Source organism: Chamaea fasciata, unplaced genomic scaffold (assembly GCF_029207755.1).
Source record: "Chamaea fasciata isolate MVZ Bird 193981 ecotype frontalis unplaced genomic scaffold, bChaFas1.0.hap1 SCAF_5, whole genome shotgun sequence".
Lineage (NCBI taxonomy): Eukaryota > Metazoa > Chordata > Aves > Passeriformes > Sylviidae > Chamaea > Chamaea fasciata.
The window spans coordinates 69,188,174-69,210,361 of record NW_027094090.1 but is presented as its reverse complement, the minus strand read 5'-3'; the positions used below and the strand labels follow the sequence as shown (position 1 = coordinate 69,210,361).

The 22,188-nt window shown below is 41.4% G+C and overlaps 1 protein-coding gene across 4 annotated transcripts in view; it reads left to right on the top strand.

The window, feature by feature from the left end:
• Positions 1-22,188, top strand: part of FBLN1 (fibulin 1) — a 71,025-nt gene that overhangs the window by 17,357 nt on the left and 31,480 nt on the right. For all 4 annotated transcript variants that reach the window (XM_066184333.1, XM_066184335.1, XM_066184334.1 and 1 more), the window contains exons 3-14: positions 4,152-4,287; positions 7,259-7,430; positions 9,792-9,851; positions 11,585-11,686; positions 12,455-12,592; positions 14,163-14,300; positions 15,724-15,867; positions 16,705-16,833; positions 17,335-17,460; positions 18,313-18,432; positions 19,283-19,414; positions 19,970-20,093. In XM_066184333.1, coding sequence (XP_066040430.1) covers positions 4,152-4,287; positions 7,259-7,430; positions 9,792-9,851; positions 11,585-11,686; positions 12,455-12,592; positions 14,163-14,300; positions 15,724-15,867; positions 16,705-16,833; positions 17,335-17,460; positions 18,313-18,432; positions 19,283-19,414; positions 19,970-20,093 — 1,521 coding nt within the window. The remainder of the gene's footprint in view (positions 1-4,151; positions 4,288-7,258; positions 7,431-9,791; positions 9,852-11,584; positions 11,687-12,454; positions 12,593-14,162; positions 14,301-15,723; positions 15,868-16,704; positions 16,834-17,334; positions 17,461-18,312; positions 18,433-19,282; positions 19,415-19,969; positions 20,094-22,188) is intronic.

Genomic DNA, 22,188 nt, shown 5'->3' with positions numbered 1-22,188 from the left:
GCTGGGGGCCACATATCAGCATTCCTGTGGTTGTTTAAGCCCCAGCTGGGATCTCCTGACCAGCTAGTGCAGGCAGTGTTGACCATCTGACTTGAGTGAGAAAAGTGGAGGGGAGAAAGCTGTATCACCTGATGCCAGGGGGAGTTGTTTGCCCTGCATATTTCAGCTTTAGTTTGCAAGTTTAGCAGTTGAACATAAGGGGAAAACACATTCTGAAGCGAGCAGGTTTTTTAAAGTTCCTGAAATAAAAGGGATTTTTTGCAGTTACTGTGCAAAGACTGTGTAACACAGAAGAGAATGGATGTGAGTCCTTTCCCCAGTATGCTTTACAAGAATTTCCATGCTGGTTTTGGATCATCTGTTTAGAATAGTAACAACTTAGTGGTGCCTCAGATTCAGACTCCCTCAGAAGAAGAGAGACTCTACTGCAGGAGACTCTACTGCTAGAGTCTCTTGTTTGTGTGAGGAGCCAACTGCCTTATTGAGTTAGAACTGCATCCCCTTGGCTGTTTCCCAACCATTTAAAATACATCCACAGCAATCATAGAATCATGGAATGGTTTGGGTTAGAAAGGGCCTTAGAAATCATCCAGATGCCATGGGCAGGGACACCTTCCACTATCCCAGGTTGCTCCAAGCCCCTTCCAACCTGGCCTTGGGCACTTCCAGGGATGGGGCAGCCACAGCTTCTCTGGGCACCCTGTGCCAGGGCCTCCCCACCCTCACAGGGAAAACGTCTTCCACAGTAAAGACAGAATTGTTTTCCAGCCTTGTCATTCTCATATCTCCCATGCATCCCAGAAACAAGGTGACAGTTCTGGGTTCCAGTGTATTTGTAGTATTCCTCTCCCAAAGTCCTTTGTGGTTCCTAAGGGACTAGTCAGCTGTGTCAGTCACACTTACTGGGTGTGGTGTGGTTCAAACTACAGACACACTTACTTTTTTGTCCTACACATGGTGAGCCAGACCCTGTGTGAAGCTCACAAGTTCCAGAGACCCCTCTGGCTGCTCTTACTCCACTGCATTTAAGCTGAAACAAGGCTCTGGGCCCAATGTCTGCCATCTCTTACTGTGGTTTCTTGCCCCAGACATGATTTTTATCTCATTGCGTTATCTCTCTGGACAATGTCAGTGTTTATCTCTGTATCTTCGTGACTCAGTAAATACAAGTGTAGAATTTTAATGAGTAATATCTCTGGCTGTCATCACTGCAAGTCTTCTCCCATTCATTCCTTTTCTTGTGGTGCGGTTAAACTCACGGCAGCTGGAAAGAGCTGCCATTTAATTTTGGAACTCAACCTGTCCAATAAGTTTTATTCCTTTTTAATTGAAGAGTTTCCCCTGCACAGAGCTCTTAGCAGGTGAGCTTAATTCTCATGCCAGAAACAGTCTATCTCCACATGGTACTTGCATGCCTTTGACAATGTGTAGCCTTTCTGGAATTACATCAGGAATAACATTATTTACTAGTGTTGCAAGAATGCAGGCTGAAGAATCCAAGGCTGGAAGACCTAGCTTGTTTTTGCAAAATCATTATTTTTAATTCAGATATTTTATCTGAGACCTTCCACTGTACATATGAATAGCACTGACATAGCTTGAAGGAAGCAGAATGAGAGAGATAGAGAGTGACAAAAGCAGACCAAAAGGACATTGTTTTCAGAAAAAAAAAAGTTAAATTTTATTGCTTTTATGAAAACAAGTGAAATAAAAAATAGGTGATTATGAAATTTTTTCTGGTTTAGGAGTGCACAATCTAGACAGGATAATAATGAATGTGAAAATATTGTGCATGTAAGTGTGTGTAGATTTTCATTTGGAAATTAACCAAAAATCAGCCACATTGGTTAAATTTTAGTAGAAAGTAAAAGCGAGAATATAAAACATGATTTCTTAACTTGATTTAATAATCAAATTATCTAGTAGTGAAGTAACTTTTAGACCAACATCTGAAACAACAAATAAGGATTTTTTAAATGTCTTGGTGATTTTTGTTCACTAGTGAGCCATGCATAATACTCATCCTTCAGAAATGCATGATTTTATCTGAAATTTCTTGAATGAATATCAGTCATGAGGCCTCATGCTCTTAAAGGTTCAATATCTAGTGTTACACAATATCTGCCGTATTGTGAATACCTGCATACTTTCAGAAAAATTTGTGCAACTTGGCTGTAGGATTTGGGCAATGAAGTGTGATTTTATTGCTGTTCTCAGAATGAACAAATGGTATTTTAATCTAGTATCCAATTAATGTTTAATTCCTTATTACAGTTGGGTTGGACCACATGACTTATGAATACAGCTGTGGGAAACATTTGAAGAAACTTTCTTGTTTTGGTTGAAATTGCATGTTTTCCAGAGATTTCAAAAGTTGGCTTGTGTTTGAAAAAACAAAGCCACACCAGGAATCAAACAGATCTACTGAAAGACTGCTGTTGTTTGTTTATCTGTTTACTTGTCTGTGGCTAACATATCTAGCTCCTCAAGAGACTCTGGAGGGGTAAAGAGGCTGGAAAGTCTCAGCTCCCACACTCTTGGGCTTGGAGTTCAGTTTTTAGAGGCTTCCAAAGCCCTGAAAGTCAGACCACCCCAGAGCTGGGCAGGGAATGGAAATTCTTCTTCAGAGGGAATTTCAGCAACAAAAAATCTACACATTCTTCCAAACTGGAACTAAATCAGAGATCAAAAACTTCAAATATACTGCCAAATAAAGTTACTGTCCTGGGCTTAACTTCTTGCTATGATTTTAGAGTCTATTTTTGAATAATTTGTTCATGAAAATATCCTGGTTTTTGTTCCTATGCATTGAAATATCATGGCTGTTTTTTGTCCAAGTGAGAACACTACGGTCAGACCATTACTAATCACGGAACTGTAGAATTCTAGAGTGATTTGGATTGGAAGTGACCCATGTACAATCTCATAAATAGAAATTGGAATCTTCAGGAATGTATCTTGACAATTTGGTCTCACCCACATGCACAGAGATGCATAATTTGAGGCCAGTATCCACATGCCCCCTGTCTTTAGTTGCCTGGCCTTAGACCTGAGGGAGTCCCTCATACTGCTTGGGAGCTGAAAGGTCATCCTATGGTCCTGGAGTGCAGGAAAGCTGCTCCAGACGGGATGCATGGTAAGTCATTTATCTCAGGTGATGGTGGGAGAAGCCTGTAGCTCAGTAGTTCCACTAACCCACTCCTCTTCCTGGTGTTATCAAAATTTCCAGCAGTGGAATAGAGGATTTTTAGGACTACAGGGTATTTTTTCTGTTTCCCAGTGTCTGTAACAGAAGGTAGTGGTGGAAGAGCTTAACCCACAAAACTACCAAGCAAAGCAGACTTACACATAAAAGTAGAGTGGAGGGAGGAGAGAGGTCTTCACTGGGCTTTGTATTCATGTGACAATAGCAACCAGACTGGAGGAGTTTGAAGCCTCCTCATGGAGATTCTTTTTTTCCCTGCAGGAATAAGTTTCCAGCTTTTTCACTGATGCTGAGATAAAATAGAATGCTTTAATGAGCAGTGTAACAAAACTAAGTTTCTGGCACAATTTTATCCTGTCTCGTCTCCACATTCTCCCTGCCCTGTAATACTCTTCTTTCCCTTGTCTTTCTTTTCCCCTTGCTTGCAACACACTCTGCTGTTTCTCACTGTGACTTCCCTTGGTATCTTCATTTCTCTCCATTATCTTCAGGTGTCCCACAGAACAATGCTCTGATCTTCCTTCCTCATGCCATACCTGCTGATTTGGGGCAGCAGGTGCAAGGGTAGACTGGGATTGCAGGCTCCCACAAGATCCAGGGCCTGACTTCTCCCTTCCATCAGATTCCCCAGCCCCAGCTTTCACAAAACATACCAAAATGCAGCCCTGAAGGCCTTGAGCCCTGAGACAGGTGTGGTTGAAGTTACCCACTGGTTTAAAAAAGTTATTAGGACAGACTGCAAGGTAGATCAGCAATGAAACTGTATTAGACGTGTCACACAGACAGTCTGCCTCCTCCCAGAGAATTTATGTTGCAACAGTGTTCCCACAGAACAGAACTGTCCCTTTCCACATAACTAATATGAGTACTAATTGTCAAACCTTGCATCCTCTGTTCTTGACCCATATGTGACATTTTTCTCCCCTTCCTTCCATGCTGCTGGCAGCATGACCCAGGTGCAGTGCTGCCGCAGCCAGCTGGAGAAGCAGTCCTGCTCCGATGGGGTTGAATTTGCCAACGTGCGCGAGGAGTGTGACTCACACGTTCCCAAAAATTCCACCTGTGAAGCCGAATACTTCAAGGTGAGACACCAGAGGTACTCCTGCTCATCTCTAAGAAGTGGAATTGAGGTTATTTAGGGTTGACCCTGATGGTCATTAGACTTGGTTTGCTGCACATGAAGAGGTTTTTCCCGCCTGCACCTCATGTCTGTGTTAAGGTCGTTCACTTTGTCCTTCTCCTTGAGGAATGGAGCCGTGTTCAGCAAAGCAGACTGTCACATTGCATTTTAGCTGAGGCACAGGGGAGAATGCAAAAGGGTGGAAAATCTTGAGTGAGTAATTGGCCAGGAAACTACTTTTGCGTGAAAAGAGGACATCAGTGCTGTAGTGACAGATGGGTGAGAAACTCAGACACATTTCAGACTTCAGTTTTCACTAAAGCATCGGGGCCTAAGGTCAGACTCACTGGTTTTCAATGATGGTGGTCTGAAGGGGTAGGACTGAAGTTAATCCTCTCAGGGTACTTATAATTCCAGCTTGGGTAAGTGTTCTAAGTTAACCTGACTTTGATTTACAACTGGATGGAGGGATCTGTAAGCCTGTGATATCAGCATTTGATAGCAGAATAAAAATGCCTGTTGTTGGCATCTGCAATTAATTTGTGCCCTGCCTTCCATCTTTATTACTGTCTTTGTCTCTCACTGCCTGGAAGGAAGCATAGTCATACCTTTCTTCAGAGTATTTTTGGGAGAAAGTTCCACCAGTAACATCATGACCTTGATCATGAACCAGTCATGAACAGATTTTAGCCTGTTATGGATTTCTTTCCATGTTGATGAGAACAGATAAGAGTGATTTTAGTTCTTCCCACTGCTTCAAGATGCTGAACTGTTCATTCAGTTAAAATTAAAAAATCTACTCTACAGAGGATGGCAGACAGTATCTGATTGACAAGTTCCGTATTCTAGAAAATGCTGGCTTGATCTGCTCCTGCCAGTGGGATGCCACTGGTTCCAGGGCTGGGAAGCAATCCATGTTCTCTCTGGGAGTAGAAGAAAGTAAACACATGGTACTGAGGCCGATATTGTTGAGTTCTCCTGAGTCTGTCTGCACGTGTGTTATTACCTTGTCCCACAGCTGACTGTGTCTCCCAGTGGGCCCATTCATCCCTTGCTGATGATGTCCAGGGAATGCCCTGGTCTTGGCACAGGAACTCCTGTGTGGAGCCTTTACTGCTGGGAAGCATGTCCCCCTCAGTCTGAACGTGGCACAAAATAATATTTCACCCTCTGTGTCAATATTTTGAAGGGCTCTGAGCAGATGGACAAGGACTGATGGTGAGGACTCAGCAGATCCAAGCGCTTGTTACCAAAGACAGGATTTTAGCAGCAGTACTATTTCAACCACATGCCATGGGACAACTCTAAAGCAGAATGCAACTGTTCAAGGAAGCCCACTTACCCACCAATTGCCTCATGTTTCCCTGTGTAGGCTTGTCAGCATGAGGAAGAAGACTTAATGGTGTTTTTGTAAAGAGCCAGACTTCTTGAAAGATGGCAGATACAGTGCAGGAGGCTCGTACTGGCCTCAGAGCACACTTCAGCCTTGTCTGATGGAGTTTTAGTTGCCATTAGAGCTTGCTGCTATTTAAACATTACAGGTGATTTTGGGGTAATGCCCTGAGCCCACATTCTGTCCCTGTTTAATTTACTGGTATAAACGTAGTCTGAGTTAATTAATCTTTGTGAGTCACAGTCTGCCCTTCCACTCCCTAACAGGAACATCCTACACTTAACAACTTTACTGAGGTAGGAGAATCTTTGAAGGTGATCTCTGATCTGTGGTGGACATACGTGACTTATGATCTAATATCAGTGAATAGTTCATCATTTCTTTCATTGACTACATTTTGAATTTGATCACCTTGAGACATGAAATGTCTGGAAGTTGTGCCTGGCTGTGGTAAACAAACTTGCATCTCATTTTGCTTAAGTTGGTCCATTTTCTTTTCTTGCTTAGGTCATGTCTTTTGGATCTTCTTTGTCTCCTTCAAGGAAGCAGGAAGAATGATTCAGTAATTCAAATAGTAGGATTAATTGCAGGCCTTTGCAGCAAATGAGGCAGCTAATCTTTCCTTTGAATCCAAAACTTGGGATCGGAAAGAAGATAAAAAGACCATATTTTGAAAACATTTGCCTTAGCTTTTACACAGAAAGGCAACAGGCATAGGAAATGATGAGCAGAATTTTGTCCTCTGGTTGTTTGGAAGCGTAGTTTTTCTAGCCTTGAGAAAAAAAAAAAAAAAGATGCAAAATAAATAATTAATCTTTAAAATCTTCATCAAAAGAAAGTAATCAATTTCCAGACATGATGCTGGTACATGAGATGTAGAAATTATTTTCTGGAAGTCTGTACCACAAAAGCCCTGCAGAAAGGAATGCAGCTTCTAGAAATTTGACCACCTTCAAGGTACTTGGACATTTTCCCCAAAATTTGTCAGGTACTTTTCAAAGGTTGAGATATGTCCTTATCTCAAAAGTTTTTTCATGAATATTTTGTTGTGTGTAATTGGTGAGCACAAAAGTTTTATTGCTTTGGACTGTTGAAAATACTTTTAATTTTTGTTTTGCTCTTTAAAAGTTCTGGAAAATTCCTCTGTGTTATTAGCGGGTTTTTGATTAGCATCTAATGAATTTCAGCAAGGGAGAGACCTCTTGTGGACAGATACCAAAAGCAGTTTTACTACAGGATTCACACCAAAACTGACGACTTAAATCCAAACATAAATAATAAGAAATATTACTTCACTATTGCATACACCTTCGCACATACACAGTGTTTCTGAGAACTTGACCCAGGTTCTCTGCTTGGCCAGATACAGAACTCATTGAACTCCACAGCAGGTTAAGAAATTCAAGCCCAAGCATACCAGGAGCTCTTAAAAAGTTTGGAGAAAATTTTCTACTGGTGCCAAGGTGGGATAAATACTGACATCATTGTCAAAGCTCATGTTGTTTTGATTTTGTTAATATTTTAATTTTCTTTTTTACAGACATGTTGTTACTGTTGTTTGCTGGGAAAGGCTGCCCAAATTCAAGGACAGAGTTGTGAACCTAACCCGAAGATAGGATATCAGTGTGGAATTGTCTTCAGAACTTGCTGTGGGAAAGGTGAAGAAGGCATTGATCTGTCCATCAGTGATTATGCTCCAAAAAAAGAACCAGGTATTTTATTGCATACTTAAAAGAGCGAGACACAAAATGATACAGGGTCCAAGGAGTGTTTTCCCTTTAAATTATTTCTGTTGGAATTCCTCAAATTTGACATCTCATCTGAGTAATTTAATGATGCATGTTTTGGAGCTCATTTTTTGGCTAGCGTTAGCTGAAAGGTTGTTGTTGAAAATAAGAGGTGGAAAGAGGTCACTTAGTTTCTGGTGTCAGAACTTAAATGTACGAGAGCTTATTTTGGCAGCTAATGATATTATCTTGGAAACTGAATATAAGCTATTAATTTTAATGGCATTTTGCCCACTGATAAATGCTTAATTAAAATGAAAATCAACAAACAATTCTTTGAATTGTGTTGAAAAGCTAGAGGGCCTTTGCCAGCTCAGCAGAATGCAAATATGTGAGAGACAAATTCTGGCAAACCAGGGGTGTTTGAAATGCCTGGACTGTCTGGGACAACTGAAGATCTCCAGGAAGTGTGGAACCTGTTTCTTTTGATACTACCAAAAAGGAGAAGTTCGTAGATGGCAGCAGCTCCTGATACCCTTCTCCATACCTAGTCCACAGAGCTGAAGAGGATGAATCTGTACAGTCTGACCCTTACAGAACTTCATTTATTTGCTTTTTTTTTTCCCTTTTTCACTTAGCAGACAGACCTGAAACTGCAGACAAGTCATGCTGTGTGGTGTTGCCCCCTTCGTGGGCTGCCAAGCACTGCAATCACCTGGCTGGCAGATCACAGGCATCAGATTTTGGGGGACGTCATCCTAATCAATCATTTAAACACAAGCCCCATCACAAAACCTTGCTCTGGTCTGCTTGAGCCAGCATCTTATCAGACTTGTTCCAGGTCTTTCAAGCCTGGCTTGTCTCAGTGTCCCCCTTATCAGGTAACAGCTGGAAATGCCCTTTTGGGCGGTTTCTCTGTGTGTGCTGATGTCTCAGGAGGGGAATTGTCCCTGTCCATTAGCGCTGGCTGAGGTGTCCGGACTAGTAGATCCCTCATACTCAGACATCTCTGCTAATAACAGAAATTTGCATACCCAGGATACCTGTATGGCATGAGAAATAAATCATCTATGAGCACTGCAAGCATGGCATAGAGTATTTCCCTGCTTGCCTTTGTGGGCAAGTGACATACGCAACAATCATTAGTAGGGTTATTGTGGCACACGTAAGAGCCACAGTGCATTGCAAAGTTGGGGCTGTGTCCATGACGGGGCAATGTTCTCATCATTCAGCTAAGAAACAAGCTTTTACATCAAATAACCCTATTGACAAAACAAAATGCCTGTAGAAAGGCAAAGCAAACAACACAAATAGACACTCTGGTTCATTGTGGAGGGGAGATGAGGCTCCATTTTGCAAGGCAGATTTTTGGACTAGAACCTTGTGTTTGTTGTGCCATAGCAGTGCTTGAAGGGCATTTTGCTGCAGGGGTAAGGCAAGCTGGCTCTCCAAGTCACAGAAAGTGTTGTCCACAGGTTGGACTAGATGGTCTTGGAAGTCTTTTCCAACCTAATTGATTTTGTGATCTCTGGTGCTATGTCCCCAGAGGCCTGTACAAAATCCAGCCAGACTTGGGCAAACTGATTTAATCAGCTCTGCACAATTGAAATGTGGCCCTATGGCTTGAGGATCCAGTGAACAACCCAGACTCATGCCATTGCACAAACATTGCTTTCACATCCTCTATGCATCCCTCGCTTGTAAGTGACTGCTGGTGGAATGGGCTCATGGACAAGTCACTGAAACAAGCATAAGTTTCCTAGTCAATAAGCAGAGTATTTGGGGATTGTGTTTTGGGATATGTATCTTGGGATACATACATGTGGCAGGAATATCGCAGATCAAAACTCTCCAATGTATGTAAGAATATTTGAAAGAATGCTGTAAGCATGTGCCCAAAAACTTAGGTGTGGAGTTCTTTTTGAAATGAAGTCTGAGTAAATAACTGAGGTTAATCTGATTTTCATTAAATCTCTGAGCACCCCAAGCTACTGTAAAGTCAGTGGAAGCCAAGCATGCCTCGACAACATGCCTTATGAAAATGAGGTTAAGCTCTGGTTGAAAGTCTGACATTAAGAACCTGCATTTGAAAATCTCAGTCCATATGTAATCTATGACCACAGTGTGACTTTCATATTGAATCAGTCAGACGGAAAATGCTCCAAGGCCATGAGCATTTGAATGTCAAATTTAAGTAAGAAGTACCTGTAAAGTAGGTAAATAAAGCTTTTTAATTTTGTTCTGGTTTGTCCAAAACCCTGGTGTGGGTTCCATCCTAAGCACACAGTGTTTTACCTTGAGAAGAAAAGTGCTTTCTCCTCTAATGCCTATCTCTCCTCTTTTTAGTTGAAATTTCAAAGGAGGAACTAGACCAAGAAGATCCTTATCTGCATGATGGCTGCAGAGGTGAGTCAGGTGACTGGTCCTGCTAGCCAGCTCTTTTCGTGATTGCTTACAATAAAGTGAAGGCAAATTAGATCTAGAGATTAGCCGAAGCCTTTTGCCTAGGATAGTTATGAGTAAAAAAAAAAACAAACATGAGGAAGAGCCTTTCCAAGGAGTAATGGGCCATTATGTGATGCCTAAATAGTTCCTAAATACAGGGGAGGCATTGTCTCTCACAGTGGATTCTATCTTATCCAACTGAAGTTGACACAATACATTTAACTTCTACTTAAATTCTAGTGGGTAATCCCTCAGAAGTGTCACCCTTGAGCCTGTGGAGTACCTTGGATTCTTCCGAACATGGTGATCCTATATTAAATATGTGCATCTTTTATTCTTCTCTTGGTGTTTGAATATCAGGGTGTCTGAATATAAAATTAAACTTGTTTCTGTTTGAGGTGCATCACATGAAAAAAAAGGAGGACGAAAGTGGCTATTGTCCTGATTAGTCATGCTGCTCTGCCTCCTTGGAAACGTGCATTTGAAATATTGCTCTGCTAAGTACTCTGATTTACTGCTTGTCACATGTGATTTACATGTCTATAAACCTAAACCCAGCAGTGATTCATTATTTTCTGCCAGCATTTCAGAACTCAGAAATGTATTTAGGATAAAATCAATTTAATAGGCTTATATTCCAGTTGAAAAATTATTTACTGCACTCCATGTTCTACAGCTGTTACACTCTGGAGAGAACGGGAATATCTACCAGGTCATTAGTGAACCAGAGTCAACAGTGCCTCTCCTCCTTGACTCCAGTTGCTAATTGCAAGAGATGACATAGAAATACATGTTACATATTTTCCTAGCATTATTTCTTCATGTAATCAGTTGTGGTATTTCTTAGTTAATCAGCTGCCTGCAGGAGATGGATCGGTATTGCTAATTGCCAGCTGGTGGTTCTGTCTACAGTATATTTTCTGATAAACTTGGCAGGCCAGAAGTAATTGTAATTTTCTGAACTTTAACAAGGGAAACTTAAACTTCCTCGGCAATGGAACTTCCAGTGATTTGTTTTGGAGCACCTTTATGCTATGTGGGGATATTAATTCTGTTCTTCTAACACTTTCACTACAGGTTTTACTGTGTCAGGATGGAGTTTACAGTATTAGCAGAGATTCAGAGAGCAGAGGCTGTTGATCTCAACCACAAAACTATGGTTCCACCTAATTTTCAGTGATGCATTAATGGCCCTGTCCTCATTAGAAATTGTTGTACTTGAAAATTATTTATAACATATTATAGCTGTAATTGCTCACATGGATTGTGCCTATTTCACACCTTTTGTTTAATATTTATCCAGCCATTCTAAGAAACAGGACATGGGTTCTGTTAGTACTAAGAATATCTGCAGCCTTACAACAAATATTTGTTGTTGGAAGTATATAACCTTTTCTCTGTTTTTCGTATATGAAACATTTAAAATATTAATTTCTATTTTACAAGGTCAGAAAAAGTTTCGACCCAAATTTTGGGTTAATTATCTGTAGTATTCTCTTTCTGTTTGTCAGAATAACCCTTGTATTAATTTTTAAAGCTTTCAGTGCTTAGCCCTTTCTTTCTTTTGTATATTTGAATATCCAACTTGTGAAATTTCTTTTCTTAATAAATCAAGTATCCTGTAAATTAATGGTTTGTTTCAGTTCCTGTAAAGAGCCTCTTAATCACATGAGACCTTTTAACATATCCATTAGGTGGAGGTCCCTGCTCTCAGCAGTGCAGAGACACAGGATCCAGTTACGTCTGCTCCTGCTTTGTTGGCTATCAGCTTCAACCAGATGGTATCACCTGTGAAGGTAAAAGAAATAATGCCATTGTATTGATTATAAACATTCTTGTTTTAAAAGGGCAAGGATAGATACAAAGGTACCCAGAAAGAAGACACCAGAATATGCTTATGTCAGCTGGGGAAAGAGGTGAAGTCATAAAAATTTGATTTGAATGGAGTGTTGAAATGAGAATTGTGGGAAGATGAAGTTAAGGAGGGTCAGTGGAAAAGGTGGAGAATTTAGAATGGAGAGGAGGCAGGGTTCGAATTTGTTGCTATGAATAAAACCAGAATAGAATGCCTAGTCTCCCTTGTAAAAATGAATTGTCATTGATAAGGCAGACAAAATAAATAGAGTAGGATTCTTCAGCTTGTTACGGACACAACTAACAGAGAGGATTAATATTCTGGATCCCATGAGTGGCATGGGAATTGTCAAGGAAGGATTGTTAGTTTCTCCCAGAAGAAAAACTGAGACATCGTCTACTGCTAGACTCAATCAGATGATGTTGACTCTTTGCTCTCACTCAGTTAACCTTCCTCTCCTTAAGTACAGTGAATCAGCAAGTCCTGGTACCAACAGGGCCCAAATGTCTTTGCTGGCCCTGGCAACAGCTGTAGTGGGATGTGAGTGTGAGGCCAAACCCACACCTTTGTATTCTGATGCTCATAGAAATGCCTGGTTGGAGGTGTGCCCATAGTTAGCCTTCGACCTCATCTCTTCATCATGCTTCTCACTTGTTTCTTTATTTCTTATTTTCTCTTATCTCTTTTTAAATAATCTCGTGTATTGTAGATATTAACGAGTGTATCACTGGGACACACAACTGCGGGATTGGCCAAACCTGTGTCAATACACTGGGATCCTTCCGCTGCCAGCGGGACACGAGCTGCGGAACAGGCTACGAGCTGACAGATGACAGTCGTTGCAAAGGTATGTCCTGTGCAGGGAAGCTAGAATCTTCCAGGCTTCAGTTCAGAACTAAGCACATCATCATGCCATGCTCTTTGGCTTTTGTGATGGGTAAAAGAATTATAAAAGAAAGGCCTCATAAAATCAGGCGTGCTCTGCTAATTTGCCAGTTAGCCTGACACTTCTTCTAAGTAATTTGCAAGTTCCCATGTGAAAACAATCTTGGTATGAGGACTGGTTAGCATAGCAACTTATTCCTGGGTTGAAAAAACAAATGCACCTGCAGTAACAAGGGATTTGTCCCATGCGAATCAGTAAAGAAAATATGTAAACAGTACTAGACTAGAGAAGACAAGTAAAGACTAGATGGACAAGTAAAATACCTTATACTAACCAATAGAGTAATTGGTAAGAAAGCTATTAACCAATTAAAGTTGCACACAAGGCCTTTAAAAACTGAATAAAATGAGTAGTGAAAATAAAGTCGGCTTTTTCTGCATGAAGATAATGGAGTCTCAGCAAACATGTTACAATATTGGTAAATACACGTGTAACTGCGACCCACACACTTCAAGGACAGCAGTTTTTCCACCTGTCACCTTGCAAATAACCAGATCATAAACCTGGGGGCTGCTGCGAAGACTTCCAGGAGATACAACTATATTTCACACTGGCAGTTTGTGTTGCATGTTAGGAGCTGCTCTGGGGACTAAAACAGGTGATTACAAAACCCAGTTCAGTGTTAACCCAACCTAAACTTCAAATGGTCTCCACACTCATGTTTTTAAGTCCCACAAAACTCTAAGGCTACTGTTGAATCAACTGCATGTATGAGAAAGCTGAGGCATCCTATTGCTGGAGAGTTTCTGTATTTTGATAGCTTTAGGAGATTTCATCCCATTGCCAGCTGGAAAACAGTAAATTTTAGTTGCATTATGTGGATGGGTCTACATTCATGAGCGAAGCCTCATTTTCCATTGTCTCCTTTATCTGCTTTACGTGAACAACAATTTATTCACAAATACTTATTGTCTATTCTGAACTGGAGTAGAATATTAAAGTAAGCAGAAGTCATATTTATGTGCATTTTAAAGCATGAAAATGCAGGGATTTTGCAAGCCTTAATATGGATGAAAATCAGGGCCAATTAATTCACTTATGAAAGAAATGAACAATATCTGCATTGGATCTAAAGTTAAAATTAAAATTGCACATGGGTAATTAAATCTTCCTGACTTCAAAGCTAAGCACACTGCTGAATTGAGGCTGAGCAGTGCTGAATGTGATGCTTTAGGTGCTCTATAATAGTTTTGAATCATTTAGTTGTGAGAACTAAACTCGTAAAGCGTAATATGCACAGACACACCCCTATATACAATATTAATAACGAAATTGCAGAAAACTCTTAACCCACCTGGTTTTACTGAGATCTTTTTTGAGCTAGTAAGTCAGATTGATCCTGGATCACAGAATTCCAGGAAGGTATGCTGAGGATTAATCTATGTGATGATTTTAACTATGTCTTATGTTTTAAATGTCATGAAAAAACCTGTCGGATTCCTGCTAACAATTTTTTTTTGTGATGTACCAGATATTGACGAATGTGAGACTGGTACTCATAACTGCCCCCCCGATTTTATCTGTCAGAATACTCCAGGATCTTTCCGTTGCCGACCCAAGCTACAGTGCATGAGTGGGTTTATACAAGATGCACTAGGCAACTGTATTGGTAAGGCATATTCTTGTCTTGGGGAACACTCAGGTGTTGCCTGGGAGAAAAGCTGTAGGTTTGCTGGGTGGGTTCTGAGCTGCTCAAGCTATTCTTCATCTCTGTGTGCATTGCTCTTTCCTTGATGCCACAGGTAAGAGTGACAGACAAAATCCATTTAAATATTAGGTGGCTGTTTTTAATGAGATTGCGTTACCCGAGGTGGTTAGCTGCTTAAGTCTTTGGGTCTTTTGTCTGAAACAAAATTTGCAAAAAAGCTGCGATGCATTTTATCTAACTTTATCCAAAAGGTTTTAGCCAAAGCTCTGTGTAGAAAGCTGACATCCTCTGCAACACCCTTTGATATTAGTCTGCTGGGTTTTACAGGTATGTAGGTCTATCCAGACCTGTCCCATGTTACAGCCCATCAAGAATCTTATTGTGTATGAGAAAGATGGGACAGTTACAGCTATATACTATATGGAACTATATACCATAGAGAGGAGTTTTACTTTAAAAACTGATGACAGTCACACCAATGCCTGGTTTCTAAGACTCCCCCAAACCAGAATTAAAACCTTCATATTAAAATTACTGGCTTACAGTGGACTCTATATGGATTTGTCTAATGTAACCTACAAATCTATCAGTTATTCCCTTGAGTATTATTTTCAAGTCTCAACTCACCTTTAATTCCCCCATTGGCATAGCAAGTCTTGGACTTGTGGAACTGGCCGAGCAGCAGCAGCTGCCAAGTTGCACTCAATTATCAGCCCCTTGTTCTCCTGTAGCGTTGAAATCTGACACTGGAAACAGACTGAAAACAAAAGTGCAGCCTTTAAAATGAGGGGGACCCAGTGCCTGTGCACAGCAAGCCCTTTGAAGGCCCACTCCTGCCACACGTAGTGCCAGGTTTTGATTAACTTGCCATCATGGACATCAGTAGAGCCACAACGATTTGCAGCAGCAATAGTTATGACCTGTAAAATGCATTTGCTCAAAATATTTAGGCAGTTTCACAGCCTAGCTTTACTCACTGGGAATCAAATCCTGCTCTGTGTGAAGTTGAGGGGATTTTGTTGTTGGATTTGTGACTCTGATCATCATGTAGAAGCTAAGAGCTCAACCAGAACTCAGTGAGGCAGAACTGGTTAAGCTGGTGAACTGAACTTGATTAGCTCTTTGTGTGTTTAGGAGAGACTTTTTAAAGGCTTTGAAACAAATATAAGTTCTACACCAAATTTTCACTGTTTCTCAGTGGTATCTATGACTTTTATACCTCCCCAGTCTTCACTCTGGAAGAATTGTATCAGTGAAATTGAATGTCATGAATAGTTGTCTTCTCCCACAGGCAGAACTTTTCTCTGAAGGGTTACATAATGAGAGCATCTTACCTTAAACCTCTTGAGACCGGAAAGAGTTACACTGACTTGTGCTCTTGTAGATATCAATGAGTGCTTGAGTACCAACATGCCATGCCCAGCTGGACAGATCTGCATTAACACTGATGGCTCCTTTACCTGCCAGAGAATCTCACCCAGCTGTGGCCGAGGTTACCATCTCAATGAAGATGGAACAAGATGCGTAGGTGAGTGACAGTTGGGAAGAAAAAGCAGTTCTAAGAAAATCAGTCGCATATATAATTTATGTTTGCCAGTTTCTTGCACTTTGCCCGGGTTTTAATCATTCCCACGGTCAATTCTTGATCCTGTTCTTTCCCTCATGGCAGTCCCAGCAAGTGAAGAATGACAAGTATCCACCCTCTGTCCTTCATAAAACTCATGAAACCCTGTATTTTGAGAAGAGGAGTAATGGTTATCAGCCCCCATAAATAGCATTGGCTGTGACTGTGTCAATGGAACAATGCTGTGTGGTCCCAAAACTCCTTAGTACAGAGTGATAACCCAAGGTCAGCCTAATGCCCCACAGAGCCATTCGAGTAACGCTGAAGGACATAGATGCCTTTGGCTGGCTTTTAACTGAGGTGGTTTTTGCAAAGAGAGACATTTTTGTATGTCTTTTCAACTTCTGTGAGTGGTTTATCAAAGCACTAGTGATAACTCTGGATCTCAGACATCTTAGACTAGATGAAGATCTGATCCACAAATATTGAGTATGAATAATAAAACAATTTTGCACCTGAGTTCCTCCAAAGATTTTCTGATTACTCCATTCCTTTCCTCCCAAGTCTATCAACATTAGGGACACCTTAGAGCTAACCTGCTTTGGTACAAATAGTTTGAATTTGTGACTGTGATCTTGTGAAAGCCGAGAGCATGATAACATCTTGTTTTCTGTTTCAAAACACTTTATAACCACCAGGAGACAAAAAAAAAAAAAAAAAAAAAAAAAAAAAAAAAAAAAAAAGTTAACATGTTGCTTTTCCCTCAACGGTTCACTCAACTAAAATCACTGTTGGTTTTAGATGTGGATGAGTGCTCATCCTCTAACCAGCCCTGTGGAGAAGGACATATTTGTATCAATGCCCCGGGCAATTACCGCTGTGAGTGCAAAGCTGGCTATACCTTTGATGTCATCAGCAGGACATGTATTGGTAAGTTGCACCATCAGCCTAAATACGTGCAGCCATGGCACTTACAACATGATCCTGTGCAAAGAATGTTACTGCTCTCTGCATACCCTCTGTCTTCAGCATGTAAAATTGACTGCTGTATTATTTGGCTGACTCTAAAACCATATTAAAGAACAGCTGATACTTCAAATGAAGCTGTATTAGTATTGTCAACATGGTGTCTGCTATCCTGTTAAAAGGTAAGTTTGCGAGAGTGTGTGTAATTGCTTTCCATGATATTTTTATAAGCACCTACAGCAAAAGATTCCTTTAGAAGATCAAAGCAACTTTCTTCTGTATAGATCTAATCCAATTATACTCTGGGGTGCTTCTAAATGAGCATTTTGAGGACTTCTTCTCTCTTCAGTATGAAATCTAAATCTGGAAAATAACAATCAAACTTTCATAACTGCATTCTTGTCCAGACTGTGACTGCAGTGAGCCAGCCAGTGCACAGACCCCTCTGTGTGTTTGTCATTGCAGATATCAATGAGTGCAGACGCTACCCAGGCCGCCTCTGTGCTCACAAGTGTGAGAATACTCCTGGTTCCTACTACTGCACTTGTACCATGGGCTTCAAACTTTCAGCTGATGGTAGATCCTGTGAAGGTACGGCTGCCAGCGCTTTGGTTTTGGACTTTGAGAAACAGCTCATTGCTCTTTCAGCTGTTTTTTATTTGAGCTTGCAAGACTGCACTGGAATGGCATGAGAAATCATCACAGTGCATGCAGTCTCTTGACTACAAGAATGCTGCTGTTCTAAGTCAAGGCCACTATAGCCCACAGCTTGAATATATCACCCTTAGACTGGATCATTTGACAGGACAAGATGACACAGCCTCAAGCTGCACCAGGGAAGGTTCAGTCTGGACATCAGGAAGAATTTCTTCACTGAAAGGGTGGTCAGGCATTGGAAGGGACTTCCCAGGGATGTGGTGGAGTCTCCCTCCTGAAGGTGTCCAAGCAATGCCTGGACGTGGCACTCAGTGCTCTGGTCTGGGTGAGGAGGTGGGGCTTGGTCACAGGCTGGACTCAGTGGTCTTGGAGGTATTTTCCATCCTTAATGGTTCTGTGATTCTGTGATGCAGAGGTGTAGGGAAGGGTCTGCATTTGCTGCACTTTGATGGGTGGTCCAACTCAGTCAGGTTCAAAACCTTCAAAATCAGCCTTGCTGATAATCCAGACACAGAAACGTAAATGTTGGCCTAAAGATTCCCTCCCAGTCTCACACCTTGAAGTACAGGAGGAAATTATAGCACAGTGCAAATTCACCTACACTGCCAGACCCTGTTAAGAGCAACACACTCAGAGCTCCCTATTTCCAGGTTACTCAGTGACGTGTGCCATCCTTTTTAATTACAAAAAAAAAAATTACCTTCCAAAACTTGGTCTAATTCCCGTATTAGGAGTGATGAATATTGCAAGAAATTTGGGGTTCAGGGGTATAACTGTGCCTTTCAGATTTGAATGAGTGTGAGAGCAACCCCTGTAGTCAAGAGTGTGCCAATGTGTACGGCTCCTACCAGTGCTACTGCCGCCGTGGATTCCAGCTCAGTGACATCGATGGCATTTCCTGTGAAGGTGAGCTTGTGGCACTGCAGGGAGAGAGAGGGTGGGTGGGCATTTCTTATTGTTGCCATGACAAACATGAGCAATTCCATGTAATTTTTGCATTTTGACGTTTGAGTCTCTTAGGGATTTTCTTGTGAAACTGTATTTACTGAAGGTCTCCCACCCATGTCCTTTTCTAGAAGCATCTCTTTGCATGTGTGGTGACATTTTTGCTGTTTACACTGAACTGTTGCTTGGCACACTTTTTTAACTTGAAAGAAATTTGTCTTTTTCCTGAGGAACTACCAGAATTTCCAGTCTTCAGCTAGTGGAGATATAAGCATATTTATATGTTATATATTTAATATATGGTATTACCAGATAGTATTGTATATATCCTCTTTTTGTGGCTGGTTCTGAGCAAATGTATTCTCAAATACAAGGAGGATGTGGGTGCGACCTCATGGACCAGATCCTGAACTTGGACTTAGGTCTCCAAGACTTACTAAACAGTGAGGCCTTGGGCAGAACATCTAATTTTGATATCCTTTTTGTAAAAACAAGGATAAAACTATTGCCCTCCCTCCCTTTTATAAAGCACTACAATAGATGTCACTGTAAAGTGCTTGCTTTCGTCCATTACTTTGTCTCTTGGGCTCTCATATAGCTTTTCATTTTCTCCAGAGTTCCATTTATTCCTGAAAATCTTTGCTATTTAAATGTTGTTGGCTAGAGCCACACCTTTCTGATGATCTTCCTTATTGCCCAGAAATTAGAATCATCACATTGTGTTTGCAGCTCACAGCAGGAGCACTGTACGTGTGCACTGGGTTGAATGCCATGAACACATAGAAAATCAGTGGTGTTCTTTTTCTTGCAGATATTGATGAATGTGCTTTGCCCACTGGAGGACACATCTGTTCCTTTCGATGCATTAATATTCCTGGGAGCTTTCAATGCACTTGTCCCTCCACAGGGTACAGGCTGGCGCCCAATGCACGCAACTGCCAAGGTGGGTTCAATAACTGCAGGGAGACCCCACTGGATTGTGGAATTCTGACAAGTTCTAGCAGTTTTGGGATTTTAAAAATGCCTTTCCTACTGCATTATAGGTAACGCAGTACACATCAGCTAGATGTCTGAAAAAATCAGTCTTTTATAATAAATATACAGGAAATTTCAGTTACAAAGTAATGCAGTAGGGACTACTCTTTTGTTTTTTAAACATTATCAAATAATTATAAAAAATTCTCACAGGGAAGATTCCAATGGTGAAATGCTATGAGTTAGTTTAGCCATTAAAAGGAAATATCCTGCTGTAAACAAATGTCAGCAAATGTTTATGTCTTGTCCACTTAGTGGCACTGCTGCTCTTCCTTTTCTTCCTCTTGCTGGTTGGTTGGGTTAGTGTTCTTTTTTGTTCTTCTGCCCTCCCCTTGCAATCCTGTAGTAATGTTTAACTGCACTCCGTGTTCTGGAGTATCCAACAGGATACTGCCATTGTTTGGCACCTGCAAGGAGAGGAAAAGCCATGTGTGTGACCCACTGCCCTGTTTCCATTTGGCAGATATCGATGAGTGTGTTGCAGAGAGCCACAACTGCTCTTTCAATGAGACCTGCTTTAACATCCAGGGCGGCTTTCGCTGCCTGTCCTTGGAGTGTCCTGAGAATTACCGCAAGTCAGGAGACACGTAAGTACCTCCTTTGGCAAGGTCAGACGGATTTCTGGTGCCATGCTCTCCTGAAGGTCATGCCACTGCTGACTGAGCACAGAGCAGTTTCTAGCAAGCGTGTATTGTGTTGGCAGGCCTGCCCTGTGTTTTGCACACACAGGTCTGGTTTCTTTCTCATGCTCCTCTTTCTAAGAAAAAGATACTCCCTTAAAAAATGCCATGTGTCAGTGGTTTGCACCATAATGATCCCAGAGCCATGAGCAGATACTCTCTGTCTGGCTCCCTTGCAGGCAGCCTGATAGGAGGGCTGCATTTGGCTTTGAAATCCTCGGCTTTTATTTCAGAATCACACATAGTCTTTCTTTACTCTCACACTTCAGCTAAAGGCTTCTTTTTAGCTCCCTCTCTGAACTCTCACTTGTACTGTTGCAAAGCATTGCAAGAATGTCTTATTTTTGGTACCATTTAATTGAATCATAGACTATTAAGGGGTTAGAAGGGACCTTAAAAATCATCTAGTCCTAACCCTCTCTGCCATGTGCAGGGACATGTCCCACTAGACCAGTTTGCTCAAGGCTATATCTAACCTGGCCTTGAGCACTGCCAGGGTTGGGGCATCCACGTCACTGGCCAACCTGTTCCAGTGTCTCACCACCCTCACAATAAAAAAATTCTTTTTAATATCTTACATAAATCTCCCCTCTTTCAATCTGGATCCAGTTTTCACTTGTATTAGAAAACCTGGGAATCCTAGCAAGGGTGGTGTGTTAGCTGCAGTGTCTATAATTCTGTCTCTAACCTAGCTCAGAGATAGTCTCTGCATTCTGGTGTAGAAAATAGGGACAGCTCTGGGAGGAGGGGCAGCTGGCAGCTCTTTTGTACCCACCAAATACTGCCAGCAGAGAGGAGAAGCTGTTGCAAGCTCTCAGTTGCATAGCTGGAGTTTATGGCTGGTGAAGGTGATGCTTTGCCTACTTCCCTTTGGCTTTCTAAGCACCCTGTACTCCAGCAATTCTTCCAAAGGCTGTTTCATGGTCCCCCTGTGTGCCTTGTACTCAGGTAAGTGTGTGCTCCACCAGCCAGGGAGGAAAGCTGACAAATCACAATTGTTATCAGCCCACTATCGCTTTTCCCACTCAGTGTTGGTATGGCCACCATCTGTTAGACAGACCTGAGTACTCTGTGCCTCCAGTGTGGAATGAAGCCAACACTGATCTTCATCTCAGGGATTTTGTGGGGATTAGTTAGTTTGCATTTAAGCCTTAGTCTTTGAAATGTCATATAAGTGGCACAGCAGATGTATTTGATCAGAATGTTGGAGAGGAAGTTGGTGTAAACCCAGCTATTTATAAAATATGCCTGTGTTCTGGGAAAGGTAATAGGAATTAAATTTTAAATTGTATTTGTCACATCAGTGACCAAGTAGTGCCTCAGAATGCAGATGTTCTCTTTATTTGCAAGACCGTGGGTTCATTGGTATCACAACTTTTAAAAAAGTACAATGTGCAATGGGCCACTAGGCAGAATTAGCAGATCTCTTCTCTTACAGACATTCCTGTGTTGCAGAGTTCAATTTATAAAATACATTTCGTACACACATTCCATTTCATTTTCTCTCTTCTCTGTATTTGACTTCACTGGGTCTTTGAGCTATATGGGATCTTTTGGGAAAGCAGTACAATGTCTGAATTGTTTTTCTGTGTCGAGGTTGTTGGGCTCTGTAATGGCTTTCTCTGCCTAACCCAGACCTACTCATAGGGCGAGATCCTCCTGATGTGCTCAGGCTATAATTAGGCTGAGTCAGACAGAAATCCTGCAGCTGCTCCGTGAAATTCTAGTTGTTTTAATTCCTTGAGTTATTATCTTGTTGGATTTATTAGGTTTCCCTCCTCTCAACAGCTACAGATAGTTACTAAATGTATTGTTGAAAACATGTTTGCATAAAGCAAAGAGAGTGTGAGTTCATTGTTATCACTGACCAAGTGCAGTGGGTTCTGCAGATGCTCTCATACTTAGCCAGGGCACAAATATTGTATCAACGTGCTGGAATCAGGACTTATGGGTGGGATTACCTGGTGCTCACAGGGGAGCAGTTTCATAAGACAGATTTTTA